At 35.5% G+C, this 22,443-nt stretch overlaps 1 protein-coding gene across 1 annotated transcript in view; it reads right to left on the bottom strand.

The window, feature by feature from the left end:
* The window catches only part of Pcyt1a (phosphate cytidylyltransferase 1A, choline), a 56,982-nt gene that overhangs the window by 16,423 nt on the left and 18,116 nt on the right, over positions 1-22,443 (bottom strand). The window contains exons 2-3 of the mRNA XM_076867472.1: positions 13,198-13,324; positions 1,456-1,555 (exon numbers count right to left, since the gene is read on the bottom strand). Of these exons, the coding sequence (XP_076723587.1) occupies positions 1,456-1,555; positions 13,198-13,314 (217 nt within the window). The 5' untranslated portion in view covers positions 13,315-13,324. The remainder of the gene's footprint in view (positions 1-1,455; positions 1,556-13,197; positions 13,325-22,443) is intronic.

Below are 22,443 nucleotides of genomic sequence, written 5' to 3'. Positions count from 1 at the left end.
AACACCTAGCCTCTGGATCATAACTTTCCAGCATAAGGAGTTACTAGGGATTACCATTTGTGCTGCTCCTTTCTGTCCTTTAGAGAAGAAAAAGAGAAGATGGGGGAATTCTGGTGTCTATAAAAAAATAAGATACACCCACTCCCACAGACACCCAGATCTGGACCTCTGTCTACTTCTGTCTCTTTCTTAAATAAAATTTGCTTTCTGTGCTTGCCTTGGTGTTTGTCAGGTGTTTAATCTTCAACACCAGGGGACAAGGACCCAATCCTAATCTCCAAGACTGGAATCGTATGTACACAGGAAATATTTGTAGCATATAATGGCCTCTTATTCCCTGTCTATGTCCAGCTCTGCATTTACAGAGTAGAGAGGGCATTTACCATAGTTATTAGAAGAAATAGAAAAGGATTAGAAAAAAGAAATAATTTACAGAAAAGTAAGGATAGCTGCCTAATCGACTCTATTCATAAAAAGTGCTCATGGAAGTTTCTATTTATGATGATCCCTAAAACCAATTGCCTCAAATACGAAGAATATCCAGGGGCTGGGGCTCTAGTCCCATGGCAGAGCACTTGCCTAGAATGTGTGAGGCATTGGGTTCAATGCATGCACAACATAAAAACAAATAAAACAAAAGCATGCTGTCCATCGTCAACTACCAAAAAAAAAAATTATTAAAACAAAATTTATGTGGCTAAAAATTATTAAACACTGATATAAATTAAGCCTACAAATAAAGAATATGAGCTTTGAAAATAATAAAGCAAGTCTTTCCAGGAGTGGTGGTGCACACCTGTAATCCCAGTGACTCAGAAGGCAGAGACAGGAGGATTGCAAGTTTGAAACTAGCCTCAGTAATTTAGCAAGGTGCTCAGCAACTTAGTGGGACCCTGTCTTAAAACAAAAAATTTTAAAAAGGACTGAGGATGTGGTTCAGCGGTAAAGCCCCCTAGATTCAAGCCCCAGTACCAAAAAGGGGGGGAAAACTGGAAAATTATAATACCACTAAGAATAAAATTAAGTGATAAATATCTCCCAACTTGGGAGATATTTATCACTTAATTTTATTTATTATTAGACAATATCATGGGGCTGTGGGTGTAGCTCAGTAGGCAGAGCATTTGCCTAGCATGTGCAAAGCTGTGGATTCGAGTTTCAGGACCACAAATTATCCCAATTCAAACTAAAAACTTTTTGTTCATGCTTCATTAGATTTCACAGCTGTGACAACAGGCCAAGAAACAAGTGCATAAAAATAAGGAAAATAATAAGATTTTATAGCATGGAGTTATCCTCCCAAATTGAACACTGAGGCAAATGGGAGGAATCCCTCCACTAGTAGCCTTTAGAAGTAAACTTAGGGAAGTATATAGAAAGTAGGTGTGTATTTGATAAATACAACAGAATGTTAAAAACTATAGTAAAACAACAAAAAAATTAGTATCTACTTACAAGGAGTTCCTTTGCTGGCTTCTTCCATAGTTACCCTGACATAGGGCTTACTAAAGTCGACCTCAATTTCATCAGAAAAAGGAGCTGGCTGCCGTAAGCCCTTAAGAGGAGAATTAAGGAAAAAAAAACTTAAAATTCAATGGTACACATTGAAATACTAAAAAATTACAGCTTTAAAGAACAATTAGGCCAGGTATGGTGGCACATGTCTATCCCAGTGACTCAAAAGGCCCTAACAGCAGGAAGATCACAAGTTCCAAGCTAGCCTTGGTAACTTAACAAGACCCTGTCTCAAAATAAAAAAGATACAAAGGGCTGGGTTGTAGCTCAGTGGTAAAGTGCTCTGGATTCAATGCCTAGTACTGAAAAAAAAAGTCAGTTATTCAATGTAATGTAACAAAAATTCCTCTAAAACTTTATAACATAAAGAAGAAGCAGGGTGCGTTATTTCAAAGTGACAAATGAAAACTGCAACCTTTTATGAAGTGGGTACATCATGGCATGAAAAATAAATGCCTTGCTGGTGATTTCAGGATAAAACTGAGTGATCCAATTGGGAACCTAAGCACAACCCCAACTATCTGGGTCTAAAATGATAGCTCTTGCTCCTCTGCAGCAAGATATAACAGGCAACCCTCTACCGTGTGACAAAACTACCAAGGTCCTGAGTGATTTTCATACTACTTCAGCTAGACACCTGGAAAGGCAAACAGCTCCTGGGTGCTATATTTAGTATAATTATCACTGTATAATGCTTTGTACTATAATTATGTTTTAATGTTCATAACAGCTCTTAAGGCAAGTAATGCTACAGTAGAATTCTTAATTTAAAGATGAGGGAAACAGGGCTGGGGTTGTGGCTCAGTGACAGAGCACTTTGCCTAGCATGTGTGAGGTACTGGGTTCGATTCTCAGCACCATGTAAAAAACAAATAAATAAATAAATAAATAAATAAAGGGATTGTGTCCTTCTATAACTAAAAAATATTAAAAATAAATAAATAAAGATGAGGGAAACAAAGTGCAGAGAAATTTGTATGAACTGTATGCAGTTACCCAGAGGCAAAATTAAATTAAGAATGCAAGTATAGCTGGGCATGGTGGCACACATCTATAATCCCAGTGGCTTGGGAGGCTAAAGTAGGAAGATTGCAGGTTTGAAGCCAGGGTCTCAGCAACTTAGAGAAGCTATAAGCAACCTATTGAGACCCTATCTCAAAATAAAAAATAAAAAAGGCTGGGGATGTAGCTCAGTGGTTAGGCACCCCTGGGTTCAATCCCTAATACCAAGTAAGTATGCTCATTTCTCTGTATGTGACTTTGGTTGAGAATTTTTGTTAAATTTATTCCTAAGATTTTATTACATTTGATACCATAGTGATAGAATTATTTATTTTATTTTTAGACTGTTTCTTGCTAGTATACAGAAATATAGTTGATTTGTATGTATTTGTGTAATTGTATCAATTAGTCTATTTCTATGTTTTGTGATGCTGCTAACCTCAATTATTAGTTTTAGTAGTAGTTGTTGTTTATAGATTCCTTAGGATTTTCTAATCTGAGAACAGGTTGTCTATAAAAAAAGATAGTTTTACTTACTCCTTTCTAATCTGGATATGTTTTCTTTCTTTCTTTCTTTTTTTTTTTTTTTTTTTTTATGGTGTTGGGGATCAAACCCAGGACCTCACGCATGCTAGACAAATACTGTACTGAGTCACATCTCCAGTCCTATTTTCTTTTTATTACCCTCATTGCAGTTAGAGTAAGTACAACATTGGGTAGAAATGGAAAGGGCAAATATTCGTGCCTTGTTCCTAGTATCAGGGGGAAAGCATGCAAATTTCAATATTAAGTATGATGCTAGTTACAGGTTTTTTATAAATGTTCTTCATTAGGATGAGAAATCTCCCTTCTTTGTACAGTTTCTTGGAGAGTTTTTATAATGAACAAGTGCTGGATTTTGTTAATTATCTTTTCTTCACCTATTGTAGTAATCATACTTTGGTTTTCCTTTATTTATTAATTATGGTATATGATATGAATTGACTTCAGAATATTAAACCAATCTTGCATTTCTAAGCTAAATCCCTGTTAGTCATGCTGAATAAACTTTCTATATGTTCCTGGATTCAATTTGCTAATAATATGATTAAGAATTTTTGCATCTAAGTTTGTCAGAAATTTTTAACTTTAGTTTTCTTATGATGTTTTTCTTTGGCTTTGATATCTGGTCTTACACAATGAGCTGGAAATTACTGTTTACTTCTATGTTCTGAAAGTATCTGTGTAGGATTGGTATTATTTCTTCCTTAAATGCCTGATAGAATTCACAAATGAAGCCATCTGGGCCTGAACTTGTCTTCGTGGGAAGGTGTGTTTTGTTTTCTTTTTGTAGTGCTGGGGCCTGAATCTGGAGTCTCCAGCTCTACCATGGAGCTATGCCCCCTAGTCCATGGTGGTAAATTTTTAATGACCAATTCAATGTTCTTACTTGATATAGCTCTGTTAAAATTTTCTATTTCATCTTAGCTCATTTTGGTAATTTGTCTCTTTCTAGGAATTTATCTATTTCATCTAAATTATCAAATATTTTAGCATATAGTTGTTCATAACGTTCCCTTACAATCCTTTTAATTCTATAGAACTGTAGGGATGTATACTTAGAATTTTAAATTCTAAACAGATCATATCATGATTGAACTAAATTCAAAGGTTGGAAAGATATTAAAGAAAACAGTTTATCTTCTAGAAAAAAGTTAATACACAAAAAATGATCAATAGTAACTTGTTTCTGAAATTCACAAAATAATTCACAAAATAATACATATTTTATGATTCCTTCTATAAGAAGGTTAAAATAGGGAAAACTAATCTTTGGTGGTAAACAAATAAATTTGGCAGAAAAGGGTGCTGACCAGTAGGGGGTGTAAAGAAGTCTTTGGGGAGGATATAAATTAGCGGTTACTTGGGCTAAGACGGCTAGGAGAAATGGTGCATAATAATGCTAATGGCCATGGGGGTTTTCTTTGGAGTGACAAAGATATTCTAAAATAGATTATGATGATGTTTCCAAAATTTCATTGATATAAAACCACCTAATTATATACACTTTAAGTGTATACATGAATTATAATGGTATATGAATTATAACTCAATATAGCATATATGTGGAAAAATAGAAAAATTATGCTTATAAACAACAGTGCAGGTGGATAAAAGATCAGCCCTACTGTGTCTCTAAAAGTTAATATTAATGGTGTGTTTGAACAGATTGTTAAATATTTGGGAATTTTTGTGGGCTAGTTGTTATACAGGTAACTTGAAAATAAGTCACAAAAATTAGCAAATTCACCAGGAATGGTGCATGTCTATAATCCCAGGGGCTCGGGAGGCTGAAGCAGAAGGATCACCAAGTTCAAAGCCAGCCTCTGCAACTTAGTGAGGCCCTGAACAACTCAACAAGACATTATCTCAAAATAAATAATAAAAAGGGCTGGGGATGTGGCTCAGTGGTAAAGCACCCCCTGGGTTCGATCTCAGGGACCAAAAAATAAAATAAAGAAAGAAAAAACACATGTTGTCACTTAAGAAAGAGGTAAGTTTATAAAAACTGAATATTTGAACTAAGGAAAATAAGAATGTGGTACCATCATCAGGAATAAATTTTTTTTTTTTAAAAAAGGAGTTGATTTCTAAATAACAAATTCATTTTGAGATTGAGATAATACTTAATCATCAAAGAAATGTCAAAAAGACAGGTGTTGACACTAATAAAGATAAGTAGTAAAGATGAAAAAATAAGATAAAATCTTTAAGAGACTGGGGCTGGGGATTTGGCTCAAGCAGTAGCACGCTCGCCTGGCATGCGTGCGGCCCAGGTTCGATCCTCAGCACCACATACAAACAAAGATATTGTGTCCACCGAAAACTAAAAAATAAATATTAAAAATTCTCTAAAAAAAAAAAAAAAAACTCCACATTTCTGTTTAAAAAAAAAAAATCTTTAAGAGAGGGTAGAGGATTAGCAATGATGGTGGAATGTGATGGACATCATTATCCAAAGTACATGTATGAAGACACTATTTGGTGTAAACATACTTCATATACAACCAAAGATATGAAAAATTGTGCTTCATATGTGTAATATGAATTGTAATGCATTCCGCTGCCATTTATCTTTAAAAAATCAATTTAAAAAGGCAGCTAAATAGCTATAATCTAAAGCAGTGTGCTACTGAATAATCTTTGCCCTAAAATTTTCTCATTACATAAATAAGCACTATTGGGTAAGACATATTGTCTAATAAATATACATAATAGAATTCTAAAAAAAAATCTTTAAGAGAAAAAAATGTAAAAAACTAATAGGTGAAGAAAAAAATTCTAAGTGTTCATACTAGAGGGTTGGGAGAGCCAGAAGTTGTCAGAGGAGCTCAAGGAGAACTCTAATAAAAGGAATGTCAAAGAGACCAATGAATAATTTCAAAGACAGGAATTACTCTAATTGTTAAATATTCCAAGGAGATTAAAGTCTTTAAATTTGGAGATTCAAATAGTTATTAGTAACCTTCTAGAATATAACTAGTGAAAGAACACCAGTGCCTCTAAGAAAACTGGAAACAATAGATTAATTAAAATCACTCATTAAAGATATGTGGCTATAGAGGGAATGAGAAAAACAGAGAGGATACCTAATAAGGGCAGAAGAATCAACTGGAAGTTTTTTAAAAAGTTGAAATCTACACATGTCTAACATGAAGCAGAAGAAACCAAAGTGATTGAAAATAACAGTGGGGGTAAAAATGGATACTTTAGGAAGCAGGAATCTAGAAGAATGGCAGGGAATGGCCACAAGGACAGCAGGGAGAAGGTGTTAACCCAAGAAATACAAAGCATTTTTCCTTTTTTTTTTAATTCTGTGGTGCTGGGGATCGAACCCCGGGCCTTGTACATGCAAGCCAAGCACTCTACCAACTGTTATATCTCCAGCCCACAAAGGATTACATTTTTCTAAAAGCAGAAGAAAGAAAAGACAACAAAAGGACAATGTTGGATGAAAGGAAGGAAGATGTAGAAACTTTTGTCTGATACTCTCATTTTTCTCAGTGCAGTAAAGCGGGAAATGAAGTAACCTGTGATAAACAGGGAAGCTAGAATAAGATTGAAAGCTTGAATAAAGGAGACGAATAGCTGTTGTTAGCAATGTACAAAGCATCAGCAAATGATTAGTGGAACTACTGAGCACTATATTTATCCAAGATCAAGCTAGAAACTTTAACCTTTAGAAGGCCAAGTTAATAGATCCAGGAAGAAAAATTTAAAATTAACAGAAACTACAAAAGATCTAGGATTAGGCCCTGATGAATGGAAGGGAGAATAGGGAAGTGAAAAATTAAAGAGACAAAAGAGGTATAGACATTTCTCCAGAAAATATATACAAATTACCAGCAAGTACAAGAAAGGAAGCTTAACAACATGACTCATCAGGAAAATCCAAAACAAAACCACAATGAGATACCACTTTACACCTACCAGGATGTTATGCTATAAGCACAAAGAGAGACAAAACAGTATTGCCAAGGAGGAAAAATACCTTCATACTTTGCAACTATGAATGTAAAATGGTACACAGCTTTGGAAAACAGTGCAAGATATTTAATGCAGAATTACCACATGACCCAGTATACACCTAAGAGAGCTGAAAACATATATTTAATTTGTACATGAAAAAGTTCATAGCAGCATTATTCACAATAGCTAGGAAAAAGAAACACTCCAAATGTTTGTCAACTATTGAATGTCTAAACAAAATGGTGTTTCCATACAATAGAATATCATTTGCCTATAAAAGAGAATCAATCAAGTCTTGACATACGTTACCACCTGAATGCACCTTATAAACACTATGCTAAATAAAGTCAGACACATAATATATGCTTTCATTCATAATATAAGCGATTAGCTTCTAAATGCTACATAAAGTTTTGAAATATGTACATCTAAAAACCATAATTTATAATAATGACAATTAACATCCCCCCAAATTATGAATGACCTCTGAATACAATATTGCTTCCTTAACAACTTTTTCCTGACTATGTTCACACACAATATTTCACTATTCTCAAAATTCCAATTAAAGAGAGGGATTCTGGTGTTCTATAAATAGGGAATAGAACACAAATAACATGAGCCTAGAACTTGGTTATTGTAGGGGTTCTGTGTTTGGGACTGGGGATCTTGATAACTTCATGGCTATGGCATGCCTGGTGCCTGGGAAAGTTTCTGTGCAAAGGTATAGGATGCCCGGTTGTTATGGTAATGCCCTCCATACTAGAGTCTTATCAGCTTCGACCTTAATCTTAGGCACATAACTCCTGGGAATAAAGGAACTTGCTTACTTGATAACTACAATGGTTCACACCAAGCTCCCTGTGCTCCAGGATCTGCCCGCCTAACAGTAACTTCAGACAATGGACTTTCTTGAGAATTGCAGGAAGTTCCTAACATTGTATATTATAACTAGGAAATGTAACTGGAAAATAAGCAACCTTAATGATCCTCTAAACAATAATGTAGTCATGGTACTAATGACCTAATGTAACCTACTGATATAAATAAAAGTGGTTGCTTGGACAAGGAGCCACTCTGCCATCTTCCCTGCCTCTGCACCTTGTCTCTGTGTCTACTCTTTATTATTATTATCCTTTATACTTGGTATTGATATGCCATTACTCTTTTTACTCTCCAAGGATTCTTTAACGTTTTTTAGCAAAAAGTTTCCAAAATCCACAGAGACACATTTCCCTTTCACCCAGACATTCTGCACAAATAGTGACAGGCCTTTCTGGGATCCAGATTTATTTTAGCAATGACAGGGAAAAGTCAAGAGGAAGAACATGTATATTGAGAGAGTGGGGATAAAAGTGGAATAGAAAGATTCCATCTCCTGGATATCTGTTTATAAAAGGAAAGAAGCAGAGTGCTGTGGCAAATGCCTGTAATCCCAGAAACTTGGGAGGCTGAGGTGGGATGATTGCAATTAACCCACCTCATCAACTTTTCAAGGCCCTAAACAACTTAATGAGACTCTATCTCAAAATAAAAAATAAAAGGGGGCTAGGGATATAGCTCAGTGGTAAAGCACTCCTGAACCAATCCCCAGTACCGAAAGAAAAGAAACACAATAATTTTCCAACATTTAGTGCCATTTCAGTGAATATAAACAATAAGCTCATCTATCTGAATACCATTTGAGCGTCTCATAAGCCTGTATCTGATTAAACTCTCTTCCTTCTAAAACTGCTATTTTCTCCCCAGTCTTATCTTAGTGAGAAGCACCTCATTTACACAATCTACCTAAGACTGAAACCTAAGAGTCATCTTTAACATTTCTCAATTTCTGCAGTCCCATAACATCAAAGAATTGTCTAAATTGCTTCTCAAGGACTTTCAAAATTTCTCTCATAATTGAGGCCCGCATCATCTCCAACCTGGATTATTACAACAATCTAACAAATAGTTGGTCTAGCTTCTATCTATCCCTGTTTATTTTTTTTTAAAGTAGTTGGACACAATATCTTTATTTTGTTTATTTATTTTTATGTGGTGCTGAGGATCGAACCCAGGGCTTCGCATGTGCTAGACAAGCACTCTACCGCTGAGCCACAATCCCAGCCCCATATCCCTGTTTAAACCATCTTTTCCAAAGCTTATATGTCTTGACATGCCAAAATGCAGTGCTTCCTGAGGTAACCCAATCACTTTTCAGATAACTCCCATTCCTAAAAAGGTTTTTACTGTGCTTTAAGTTAAAATCTGTGTCGCTGCATTTTCCAATCAGTCAACTTCCTTTTGCCTAGACTTTCAACCAACATAAATTAAGAACCTCTATGTGCCAGTTGCTATGCATTAGAGTTACTGTTCGGCCTACGGACAAAGAGGAGAAAGATACAGCAACAGATAACAAACAGTATCACAGTGCCAAACAGAAGTAAATTAAAGTTACCAATAGCTGTCTAGAGGATCCCAAGGGGTGGGCTCAGTGGTTTCGGAAAAGGTTTCATCAAGGGCAGAGGGGTAGGAGGGAAATGGAGGGGGGGCAGGAGGATTAACAAGGATGGTGGAATGTAATAGACATCATCGTCCAAAGTATATGTATGAAGACACAAATTGTTGTCAACATACTTTATATCAATCAGAGATATAAAAAATTGTGCTGTATACATGTAATAAGAATTGTAATGCATTCCGCTGTCATTTTTAAAAAATCAATTAAAAAAAAGAGATCATTTCTATACTTGTATAAAAAAGAATACAAGAAATGTACATAAGAGAGTACAAATTCAGAAGTGTGAAGTAATAGTATGTTAAGCAAACGACAAATAATATTACTGGAGAAATATATTTAGTTGCAATGAGGTTGTTGTAATTATTTAGCTATAAGCAGAACTATGGCCAATTTTCTTCATAGTTTAGGTACTCTATGAACTTGTTTACCTATATGATAAATACTAAAATAGATTAAGTGTCTTACTTTTTGTAAATATTTTGGGATTTTTTTTTTTTCAGTGTCAGGGCTCAAACCCAGGGTCTTACATATATGAGGTAAGCATTCTGCCAGTGACCGATACCCTTCTCTCCAGCTCTTGTGGTACTTCTCATTTCAAAAACATCTTTATCAGTAAATTCTTTATACTTACAGACAACAACATAGTGTTATTCCTTAATTTTTTTCTCTTTAACTCTTTTCTCTTCTATCCATTTCATCCTGACCTACCAGTCTGGCTACCTAATATTTGGTACCTTTCTATTCCTTTTCCCACTTTCAGGAAAGCACTCTCCTAAAATTAATCAGCTCTGAGTTATAGAGCTCTATATGCGTCTGTCTTTCAAAAGTTTACAACCCTAGCACCTACTGCTATGAAGTAACAGTATACCATGCAATATCTTATTTACTCAATCCAAACATCAACTCATGAAAAAATAAACAAAATGTGGTATGAGATATATGACGGCATATAATTTGGCAATGAAGAGAAATGAAGTGGTGAAACATGCTATGACATGGATGAACCTTGAAAACATGTTCAGTGAAAGAAGTCAGCCACAAAAGATCACATTTTGTATGATGTAATTTGTATATAATGTCCAGAATAGGCAAATCCATACCCAGAAAGATCTGAAGAAATTGAAGGGAAATGGACAGTGATTACTAATTTACTAATGAGCACAGAGCTATATGGGGTGGTTAAAAAAAAAAATCTGATATTGATTGTAGTGATGACTACACTAAAAACCACTGAATTGCTAGGTTGGTAGTATAGATTATATGATATCTCAATTATATCTCAATAAAGCCATTACAAAAGAAGAAAAATCTTGTTTGCATTTAATTTGCTTTGAATTCAAGAGAATTCAAAGATAGAAAGGGAACAGTGGAGATAACAGACACTGGAGATAACAGTGGAGATAGCAGATACTATTCCTCACTAGGATTGGTCCAGCCAGTCTTGATGAGTTAGTTAGTCTTTGACCATTAGCCCATTCTAAAAAGCTAGTGTATACTAGGGAGGAATGTGGAATAGGTAGCAAGTCACTGAACTGCTTTTACATGAACATATGAAACAAAGTAATCTAAAGCACTGAAATTCCTCAGATTCTAGCAAGCAATTTAAATCCTCTCAGAGCTCATTCCACTAAAAAAGACTTGACTCATTTGTTCTCTTCCTGAGTATGATAACTTGCTGAGAATAGCACTCATTTAGTTTTATCTTGTCCCTACTCCAAGTGATAGTGCTGAACTAGTGCCCACTGCCATCTCTGAATTCTGAACAAACTTTCTGAATTCTCTAACAAACTTTCAGAAATTAACTATTTTATTGAGTTATTTTCTGAGCTTACTTGCTTTGTAAGGCAGAATAATGGCCTCCTAAAGATGTCCACATCCTGCTGGGCTTGGTGGTGCATACCTGTAATCCTAGTGGCGTGGGAAGGCTGAGGCAAGGAGGATTGAGAGTTCAAAGCTAGCCTCAGCAAAAGCGAGACGCTGAAAAATTCAGTGAGTCCTTGTCTCTAAATTAAATACAAAAAGGGCTGGGGAGATGTCTCAGTGGTTCAGTTGCCCCTGAGTTCAATCTCTGGTATCTGCCCCCCACCAAAAAACAAAAAAGATGTCCACATCCTATTCCTTGGACTATGACTATGTTACCTTACATGGCAAAATGGATTAGCAAATATGATCAGATTAAGGATTTTGAGACAGGAAGATTATTCTGATTAATTTAGATGTACACAGTGTAATTACAAAATAATCTTTATAAGAGAAAAGAGGAGGTAGGGAGAATCAGAATCAGAAAAGGAGATGCAATGACAGAAGCAGAAAAAGCCAGAGTGATATAATTGCTGTCCAGCACCATGTGCTAGGCAATGTAGGCAGATGCTAGAAGCTAAAAAAAAAAAAAAAAAAAACAAGGAATTCTTCCCTAGAACCTCCAACCTTACCAACACAGACTTCTGACCTATATATAAATGTATTATACATTTATACTATTTTGTTGTAATTTGCTACAGCAGCAATGGGAAACTAATACACTTGTCCCTGACAATATCATCATATCAGGCCCAGAGGTATATGCCTCCTATTTGTAGAGTCCAGTCATTCTTATTGCTCAAGATAAAGTACTGGTTTTGAACAACTATTAATTGTCACAGAGAAGAAATGTTTTTTTTCCTTAGGGATACAAAGCTCCAGAACTAACCAGTAGAAGCTGCAGTTTGATAAATGGCTAGTGCTTAATACAGGTAAAGAAAACTTGAAATACATAATTATGTCACTAAAATTTTGAAACTCAGATTTCATAATAAAATTGTGTGTGCCTCAGTAATAATTTCAATTGTGTGTGAGTGATCCCTATTGTGTGTATGTGTATATAAAAGTATTCTTTGACATACTTTTTTTTGGGAGGTAGGTGGGGGGTTCCAGGGATTGAACCCAGGAGTGCTCAACCACTGAGCCACATCCTCAGCCCTTTTTATTTTTTATTTTGAGACTCTGTCTAAGTTGCTTAGGGCCGCATTAAGTTGCTGAGGCTGGCCTTGAACTTGAGTTCCCCTACCTCAGCCTCCTGAGTTGCTGGGATTACTTACAGGCATGCACCACCATGCCCAGCTTGACATTCTTTTTAGGGGAAGTCTTAAGAAGGATATAAAGTTAAGATAGGACAGGCAGTTTGGAATGGGGACTTTTATTTAAGGTTTGGCAGTAGATAAAAACTATAATAACTGTCCCAGAGTAAAGGAGCATCAAGTGGGCAGTAATGGAAAAAGATTTTCATCTAATATACAACAAGTAAGACTGGAGGAATGATACAGGGAAAAAAAGACAAGAAGACACAGAACACTAGACACCATTTAAGATCAAGTCATTACCAGGAGCCCCAATTTTCATATTTTGTTAGTATGGATGTGATCTGTAGTCTAATACAACACAGAGCCTCCAAATTTTCCTAACATTCTTTTTCCAATTCCAGTGTACAGTTCTTACAACTGAGCTGGGAGTCATAATTTGGTAAGAAAACATAAATTTTTAAAAACTGTGAAAAGATCCCTACTGTTCACTTACTTTTCTTTCTTCCCATTATTTAAGTAGATGTGTAACACTATATTGCCAATGTTATATATCAGTTTATACCTTCCCCCTGCAAGGTTAAGTGCTCACAAAGAAATCTCTTCTTTACTTACAACTGTACAGCACGGCACTTTTGAAGGTATCCCATCTTCCTCTGTTGCCCCATTAGGTCCAGGTGCCTCTTTCCTCCTCTTCCTTGAATTGACTTTGGCTGAACTCTGTGCATCCATCTTCTTTTAACTGGTAATAGAAAGTGGAAAAATGTTTGTAACCAGTATTTCATAGATGCTAATACACTCAGCAAAGCATTGCACACATTTCACCAAGATGAGCCAAGAATATCTGGCAAAAACAACAAAGCCTCACAAAACAGGCTCTGAGAGAAACAGTGAAACGCTTCTTTGTTAAGCAATTAATCTCCTGACCTCAGAAGTTGTACCTGCTACCAAGGCAACCTCTACACTTATAATTTTATATCTTGACTATATGCAAAAGATTAGGATAACCTGGCTAAAAAAAGACACCTATCTAGGTTGCTTATCTGGCATCTAAAATGCTTGGGACCAAAAGAATCAGATTTCAGACTCTTGATTTAGAATATTTGCACAGGGTTAAGCATCCCTAATGTGAAAATCTGAAATCCAAAATGCTTGGGAATCTGAAACTTTTTGAAAAAAAAAAAAAAATATATATATATATATATACACACACACACACACACACACATACATATATTTATTTATTTTTTCCAACCTATATAGATTGAATACCCCTTTTATCGTTTCTGGATCAATTGGAGGCATGGCAGGTGCAAGGCAATGTGAAAGGTATGACTGATAAAGACAGAGGAAAAAAAGAATTTTATTTATTTGTTTATTTGTATGTACATATTCATTCATTTATTTTTTGCAATATTGAGGATTGAATATAGGGGTATATTACCACTGAGCTATAACCCCAGATCTTTTTTGTTTTATTTTGAGGCAGAATTTCATTAAGTTGCTGAAGCTGGCCTTGAACTTATGATCCTCATGCCTCAACCACTTTGGTTACTGAGATCACAAGTGTTTGCCACCACCCCTGGTGAGAAAAGAGACTTCTTAAAAGGATAGCTATTACCAAGTCCTGGTTTAACATATAAGCATGGATTTCTTAACTCAAAATGCTTTGAAAGCCAGGCATGGTGGTGCACACCTATAATCCCAATGGCTCAGAAGGCCGAGACAGGAGGATTAAGAGTTCAAAGCCAGCCTCAGCAAAAGTGAGGCACTAAACAACTCAGTGAAACCCTGTCTCTAAATAAAATACAAAATGTTCCTGGGGATGTGACTCAGTAGTCAAGTGCCCATGAGTTCAATCCCTGGTACCAAAAAAAAAAAAAAAAAAAATGCTTTGTAGACCATTCTACTAACTGAAGTAATAGTGTACCTTAAATGTTATTTCCCTTCCTTTTTCAGACCTATATTCCCTTCCTCTTTCAGGGTCTTAGTACCTTAAGCTTGTTCAGAGTCTCCAGCTATTAAAAGTCTACCCAGGTTTCTCTTCACCCAAAGGAAACTCATTTTTAGTGTCTCACTTTGCAAAGAGTTTTAGCAACTAGTTTATCATAGGAAAGTTCTGAATATTTGCTATTTGCTATTTAAATGTTGGCTTGTGCAACATCTCCTGCATCTATTTATATATTTCTCAGGTAATACAATTTGCTCAATAAATTAACTTATTGATAATGATAAAATGTAAAAATGTCAGCCAAATATTTGGGATAGGAAAAGTTCTGTGATTAACTGTCATCTCCCCCAAATCATCAGGGTAGAAGTAAAAGGATAGCTACACAATGAGGACATATTTTGCCTCACTGCCTCCTATAAGACCTCCTGAATGAGCCATTTATCTAAACAAATTGTGCTTTACTTTCTTTCCTCCTGCTAAATTCCAAGTGGTGATGTGACAAGATCTACAAGAAACCTGGCCTGGTTCTTAAGAGACTAAAGGTGACACCCCATGAGTCATGGGTAAGTATTAGACTGACAAACATATAGCTGAGTCTAAAGTGAAAAATAAACACCACCCAGAAACTGTCTTTCATTACAAATGTGAATTAATATTTAATACTAAGTTCTTCAAGTTATAACAATCAGAGCTTTTCTTTACTGCTGCTATTAATTATTCTTTCAAAACATCCAGAGGTCAGTATTCTCAAGTCATTGGTCTAAAAGGCCTGCTAAGAATTTCTACTCAATCCAATCAGTGGCACATGATTGGACTGATTAGACACTCATTTTCTCTATCACATGAGAAAAGTGGAACTTGGCATCAGACAAATCAATATTATCAGGCAGTCAATAATGTGAGCACTTAACTGTGAGCAAGGTACTCTTAACGTAATTTTTAAAGTACAAACTAAATCCAGAGAATATTATGCTAAGTGAAATAAGCCATGTACAGAAAGAGAAATACTGCATAAACCCCACTTATATGTGGAATATAAAAAGTGATCATAATAAATTAACAATAGATATATTATTACCCACTGTATATTTCAAAATTGCTCAAAGAATAGATTTTAAATGCTTTTACCATACACATAAAAGATTAACTATGTGAAGTGATCAATTTGTAAATTAACTTGATTTTATCGTTCCACAGTAAACATATATCAAAACATCATAGTGGGGGCTGGGAATGTAGCTCAGTTTTAGAGTACTTGCGGAACACGTGTGAAGCCCTGGGTTATATCCACATACCAAACACACAGAGACACACACAAAATTGCAGTGTATCCCATAAACATATGGTTATTATTGCCAATTAAAAATACAATAAAATGAAAGTACCAAGTATTTTCTCAAGGAAAATTTAATCACTGTAAGAAAATCACATGCAGAGCCCCACCTTAATATAAATATTTGATATAAAAATATTCTTTAGCATTCCAAAACCAGTAGGTGAACCCTTTGCTGAGGAACAAGATATTTACATAGTTTCAAAGTATCTCCCCATAGATTACTTATTAATTACAAAGGGAAAGTGTTACTTTGGTAGTAGAAAAAAAATTTCAGCAAAAACATCACCAATAATGCCTCCTGATATAAGGCACTGAGGACATATTACCTACCAAAAATGTGTAAACTACATCAATTCACAAGAAAACAAGCAAATAAACCCCAATTAAAAGATATTCTACAAGGAATCTGTAATCTTCAAAAAATGTCAACCATGGGGGAAAAAAAGGCTAAAAGACTATTCCAATTTAAGAATAAAGAGACAACTGAATATAATGCATGATTCCAGGTTGGAGAGGAAATTGTATAAAGGACAGTTATTAGGACAATCAATAAAATTTGAATACGGATTATGTATCAGATAACAACATGCATCTATGTTTACATTCCAGAATTTGATAATTATACTGCAATCTAGAAGACTGTCATTGTTTTTAGGATACACATACTGAAGTATCTTGGGATAAAGTATCATGATTTCTACAGCTTGCTCTAGGTGAAAGAAAAACAAAGAAGGAAAAGAATTAGGAGGAAAAGGGCAAGGGGCAGAACATATATTTAAAAGTAAAGAAAATAAAGGAAAATCATCAATTTTTAATCTAAATGAGATTTATAGGAGTAGATTTTAATATTCTTGCAACTGTTCTATAGGCTTTACTATTTTTTACCTTTTTTTTCAAAATAAAAAGAGGAAGAGAGGGAGAAAGAGAAGAAAAACATGTATATTTATATGAGCTGACGATGTAGCTCACTGGAAAAAGATGGTACAGTATATATGACAATATGTTATCAATACATGAATGTAGGTACAGCATAAAGGAATTTAATATTCTTGCAACTTTTCTATAGGCTCTACTTTTTTTCAAAATAAAACATTTAATTTTTGTTTGTTTATTGTTTTTCATTTTTGTTTGACATGGAGTTTCACTATTTGTCTGGGCTAATGGAGAACTCCTGGGCACAAGCAATCCTACATCTCAATTGCCACAGCAACTGGCAAAAAAAAAAAAAAAAAAAAAAAAAAAAGTTTAATTTTAAAAGTGCTCTACAACAATTTCCTGCACAGAAAGGACCTCATATGAAATTGACATTTAGGGTTTCTAGAAACACATGATTGATACATACACATACACACACACACACACACACACACACACACAGAAGTATGTTTAGTAATTTAAGACTCTTACAAAGAAAATAATAATAGCAATAGTTATAATAAAGCTATCCTTTTTTAAATATTTACTATGGGCTAGGCACTGTGCCATGTATTTAATATATATATTACTTTCTTGACCCCTATAATCTAAGAAGTGGGTATTATTAGTACAATGTATAAATGAGAAAATTAAGGATCAGGGAAGTTAAGCAACCCCACCCAAGAGACCAGACAGCTAATAAGTAGGAAAGCCATACTTTAAATTCAGCCTTGTCTAATTCTAAAACTTGTACTTTTCTGTCTTTCAGAGATACAAATTTTTTTTGTATATAAGCCAGTCAGCCTAACTAACCACTGGAATAAAAAGTCATGTTTACTCAAAGGTAAAAAGGTCCTAAGGCAAACCAAATAAAACTGATATAGCTACTGGCCTGATTCAGAGACTGCCAATCAGGCAGCCATACAGATCAACAGACCTTTCCTACTGGATGGTCTTGCTAAGGTTCCTGATAAACTTAAGCAATAAAGAATTCTTTTACCTCTGCTCCTCCCCCTTCTATATTACAAAAAGGTGATCTTTTAAAGACCTGTATATTTCTCATTTGTGGTACAAAACGGAGTTTTAAGGGTGCTATAATAAATCAGGGGTCAATGTCATATTCACTATTATTTCCCATAACTTCAAATTAAAATCCCTAATCCTTACTAAAAAAAATTAAAAAATCTAAAAACACATTTACAGGAGCTTCTCAGAAGTCTTTGCTCTGTTTTTTCTTTTTCTTTTTTGGGGGGAGTGGTGGTGACTAGGGTAGCTTTAGGCTTTAATGAAGTATAACTGACATACTTTAAAATGTATTTATGAGTTTTAACACATTTACACACATGTGAAATTATCAAAAGTAAGAAAATGAACATATCAACCACCCTCAAATTTTCTCATACCACTTTATAATCTTTATGATTGTTTCTTCTCTACTCCAACTTTTCTGCTTTTTTTTCTTTGTCAACACATTAAATATGCAACACATAAAATTTGCTTTGTTTTTAAATGTTTATTTCTTAAAGTACTATATCATCTTGTCATGATTGAATTTAACTAGCCAAACATACCAGATATTATCATACTAAAAACAAAACAAAAAAAAGGCTTTTTATTCCAAGAGTTAATATTATCAATGTGGCTATCAAAGATATTTTAAAGCCTAGCAATATCTAAGGTCTCTAAATGGGTCTCTAGATCTTGTGACACTGGCTCTATTTCACAAGTTTTTAAAAAAAGACACAAAAAATATAACTCAACGCATACTTTAACATACCACAAATGGGATTTGGGACAAGAAAAAATAAAAGACTGGTGACTACCTATTTAAAGTAAGCTGGGTGCAGAGTGGCGCATGCCTATAATCCCAGCAGTTTAGGTGGCTAAGGCAGGAGGATTACGAGTTCAAAGCCAGCCTCAGCAAAATCCAGATGCTAAGCAACTCAGTGAGACCCTGTTTCTACAAAAATACAAAATAGGGCTGGGGGTGTGGCTCAGTGGTTGAGTACCTGAGTTCAATCCCCAGTATCAAAAAAAAAAAAGCTAAAGTAAAATTCACAAGCATAGAAAAAAAATTAAGGCAGCCATTATTATTATTAACGTATATAAATTATATAACCCTTTGGTATATAATAGTAATATTCTATCTGTATTTCAGCTGGTCACATACATTCTTTAACAAAAATCTCTCTCCATCCTATATAAATCTCTCTCATCAAATGGCTAAGGAAGAGAGTGTTTCTTAGTACTTATTTACCTATGTTGCATTTTGAGAAATGTAAAAATCTTTAACCTCACCCTGTCAGTTTAGTGCAGTGATTAAGAAATCCAAACCTAAAATCAGATTACCTAAGTACGAATCCTATTCTCTACCACTTGGCACTTAGACAAATTCCTTAATCTCTCCAAGTCTTATAAGTATTATCTATCAAATAATGTTTAAGTGGGATAATCCAGATAAAGCCCTAGCTCAGTACCTGGCATAGTAATTGCTTATAAATATTAGCTGCTATTATTACTCAGTAGTAGTAGTTGTCATCATGTGCCGTAAGCTTATCTTCTATGTATCCCTACATCAAAAGAGATGTTAGGTTTTCCTCCTATGATTACTGTTTTAGTCTGTTTTTCATTATAACAATAAAATACCTGAAAAAAAAGCTTTTTTATAAAGAAAAGAGGTTTATTTAGCATACAGTTTTAGTCTGAAAGCCCAAGATCAGTTGGCTCCTTGTGCTCAATCTCTGGTGAAGGCCTACTGGCAGATGTCATCATAATGGTGGGAATATATTCAAGAGGAAGAAATCACATGACCACACAGGAAGCCAGGGAGAGGGGAGGGGTCAAGTTTATTCTTTTTATAACAACCCTCTTGAGAAAACTAACTCAGGATCCCACTGGAACTACCTTAATCCCTTTAAGGGAAGCCCCCTCCCCCCGCACCCCCCCCCCCAGAATAATCTCCATTACACTCCATTTCTTAAAGATCCCATATGTAAACCAGCTGTGGTGGCACACAACTGTAATCCCAGTGACTCAGGAGGCTGAGGGAGGAGGATCACCAAAATTTGGGGCCAGTCTTAGCAACTTAGTGAGATAACTTAAGGAGACACTGTCTCAAAATTAAAAATAAAAAAAGGCTAGGAATGTAAAGTGGTAAAGTGCCCCTGGGTACCCCCAGTACCCCCCAAAAAAACAAAAGCATATAAACCAAAGCATTCCATGCCTGCTCCCAACTATAAAGTTTCATATCTACCTCACAATGCAAAATACACTCATTCCATGCCATGGTACCAAAGTCTTAAGTAGTTCCAGCATCATTTAAAAATCCAAGTTCAAAGTCTCATCGGAGGCTCAAGGCAACCATTTACAGTTGTGAGCCCCTATAAAATTAAAAACAAGTTACAGACTTCTAAAATAAAATGGTGGAATAAGGATAAAATGAATACTTCTATTCCAAACAGAAGATAGAGGCAGTAGAAAGAAGTAATCGGCTCAAATCAAAATCAAAACCAAACCAAAGCTCCAAGATACTGTGTATACCGTGGCAAGGGGTGGATCCCCAAATCATTGAGCAGCTATACCTCATGGCTTTGCTGGTCCCAGAACACACAGTTACTCTTTGGGGCTGGTTCTATATGCTGCCTAGCAGGCATTGCATGGTGCTGGTAGCTTTACCTTTCTGGTCCCCACTGTGGCCAAAGGAAGGAAGGAAAGAAGTTAGTTTACTTAGATCATGATTTGGAGACTCAAGGCCCACATTTGGTTAGTGACAGCCTTTTTGCTAGCAGTATCTTGGGGTGGGCAGAGAATATCACATAGCTAGAGACAAGGAACATGCATGTCTGTTTTGGTTTCTCTCTCGCTTCTTATAAAGCTACCAGTATTCAATCATGGAGCTCCACCCTGATGATCTTATCTAGTCCTAATCTCCTCCTAAACATCTCAACCACCTCTAAACACTATAGCTGGATTAAGTTTACATCCTCTTAATACCTCACAATGGGGATGAAATTTCAACATGTGAACTCTTGGGAAGCACACTCAAACAATATCCAAACCATAGTACTACAATTATAAAAAAGTATACTTTCACTAGGTGCAGTGGCACACACCTGTAATCCCAAGCCCTTAAGATGGAGAGTTCAAAGCCAGCCTCAGCAAAAGTGAGGTGCTAAGCAACTCAGTAAGACCCTATCTCTAAATAAAATACAAAATAGGGCTAAGGATGTGGCTCAGTGGGCGAGTGCCCCTGAGTTAAATCCCTGGTACCCACCCCAGGGATTTAAAAGTTTACTTTCAATGCAAAAGTATCATTGCTGAGAGCCATTGCCAAGTAGGAATGATGCATGGCAATTTCTTTGACAGCCTACCCCATGTTGCTTAGAGGACAGTGACTTTGCATGAAAAGTGACCTTGCTCAAGGACCAGGGTGGATCAGGGTTTAGGGCGGATCGGGGTTTAGGGCGTTCTGGGTTTAGAGTGGTTCCAGGTTTAAGGTGATTCCTGCTGGGAATAGGGCGTATTCTGCTGCCTCAGGCGCCTTGAGTTCCCGTTGAGTTCTCACGGGATTCAGAGAGTATTTGGGATTCAGAGCCCAGTGGAGAGTGCCAGTGGATTTTCCCCAGAACGTGTTTGTAGAGTGCCGTTCTGAGTTCGAGAATAAAGAATTGCTGTTTGAATCTACCAGGCTGTGAGTGGCTAGTGATTTTGTGCCCAGCTAGACTGCGGCATTTGGTGGCCCGTATGGGAGCTTGGAGGTAAGTGAAATTGCTTGCCCCTGAGGGAAGGCGAGAGAATGGTTGACCATTTCAAAAAACAATGTGTTCTGGTTTTGATTGATTTTGTTTTTATTTCAAGTTGCCTGTTCCTAGAACTTTCTCAGGCAAACTGGGGAAAATGGTTGACTCAAAGTTTGAAGTTGTTCATCCCCGAAGAAGAGAAATTGTTAGAGGAAAGAGGCACCCCAGTAAGACCAAGAACAGTTAGGACATATGTTGATACAATACAAAAATGTAGCCCATGGCTTTTTAATGAGAAGTTGTTAAATATATCAATGGGACCATCATGGTATCCTGTAGAAGGATTTTTCTTCAACAAGAAAGAGATGGCCAGTTCTGTTTACTACACTTGTCTAAGATCTTGGTTTTTACAGATATCTGATTAATTTACAATGCTAAAGTCTTAAAATATCAACCACTAAATATAAAATCAAGTACTCTTTACTTATTAAGTTCCATAAGGTAATATATTTAAACATTATGTGTGTTTTCATAAATCGGTAAATGGAAAAAAGTTTAATATTGCTTTGGTCTGTGTCTTTGCTGAAACAAGGTTACTAAGAGTTAAGATTCTATCATGTGTAATTTATATACAAAGAGTATAAGAAGTTTCAGTTGGGTTTCAATTATAGTATTATAGTACCATAAAAAAAACATGAAAGTATTTCATCTTATTAAAGTGGAGTAATTTGTCTAAATCAGAAATTTTATAAGAAGTTGTTTCAGAATGTGAATTTATAAAAAGGGTTAACGGCTAGAAAAGAGATATTAAAAGATTGAAGATGTGAAAATATATTTTAATATGGAAGGTTAAAAGAAAAAGAAATGTATCTAGATGAGATAATCTCTGTGGTAAAGTAAAAAGTTGTAAAATGCCATTT

This window comes from Callospermophilus lateralis, chromosome 10 (genome assembly GCF_048772815.1).
Source record: "Callospermophilus lateralis isolate mCalLat2 chromosome 10, mCalLat2.hap1, whole genome shotgun sequence".
Classification (NCBI taxonomy): Eukaryota; Metazoa; Chordata; class Mammalia; order Rodentia; family Sciuridae; genus Callospermophilus; species Callospermophilus lateralis.
This window is presented reverse-complemented; position numbering and strand designations above follow the sequence as displayed.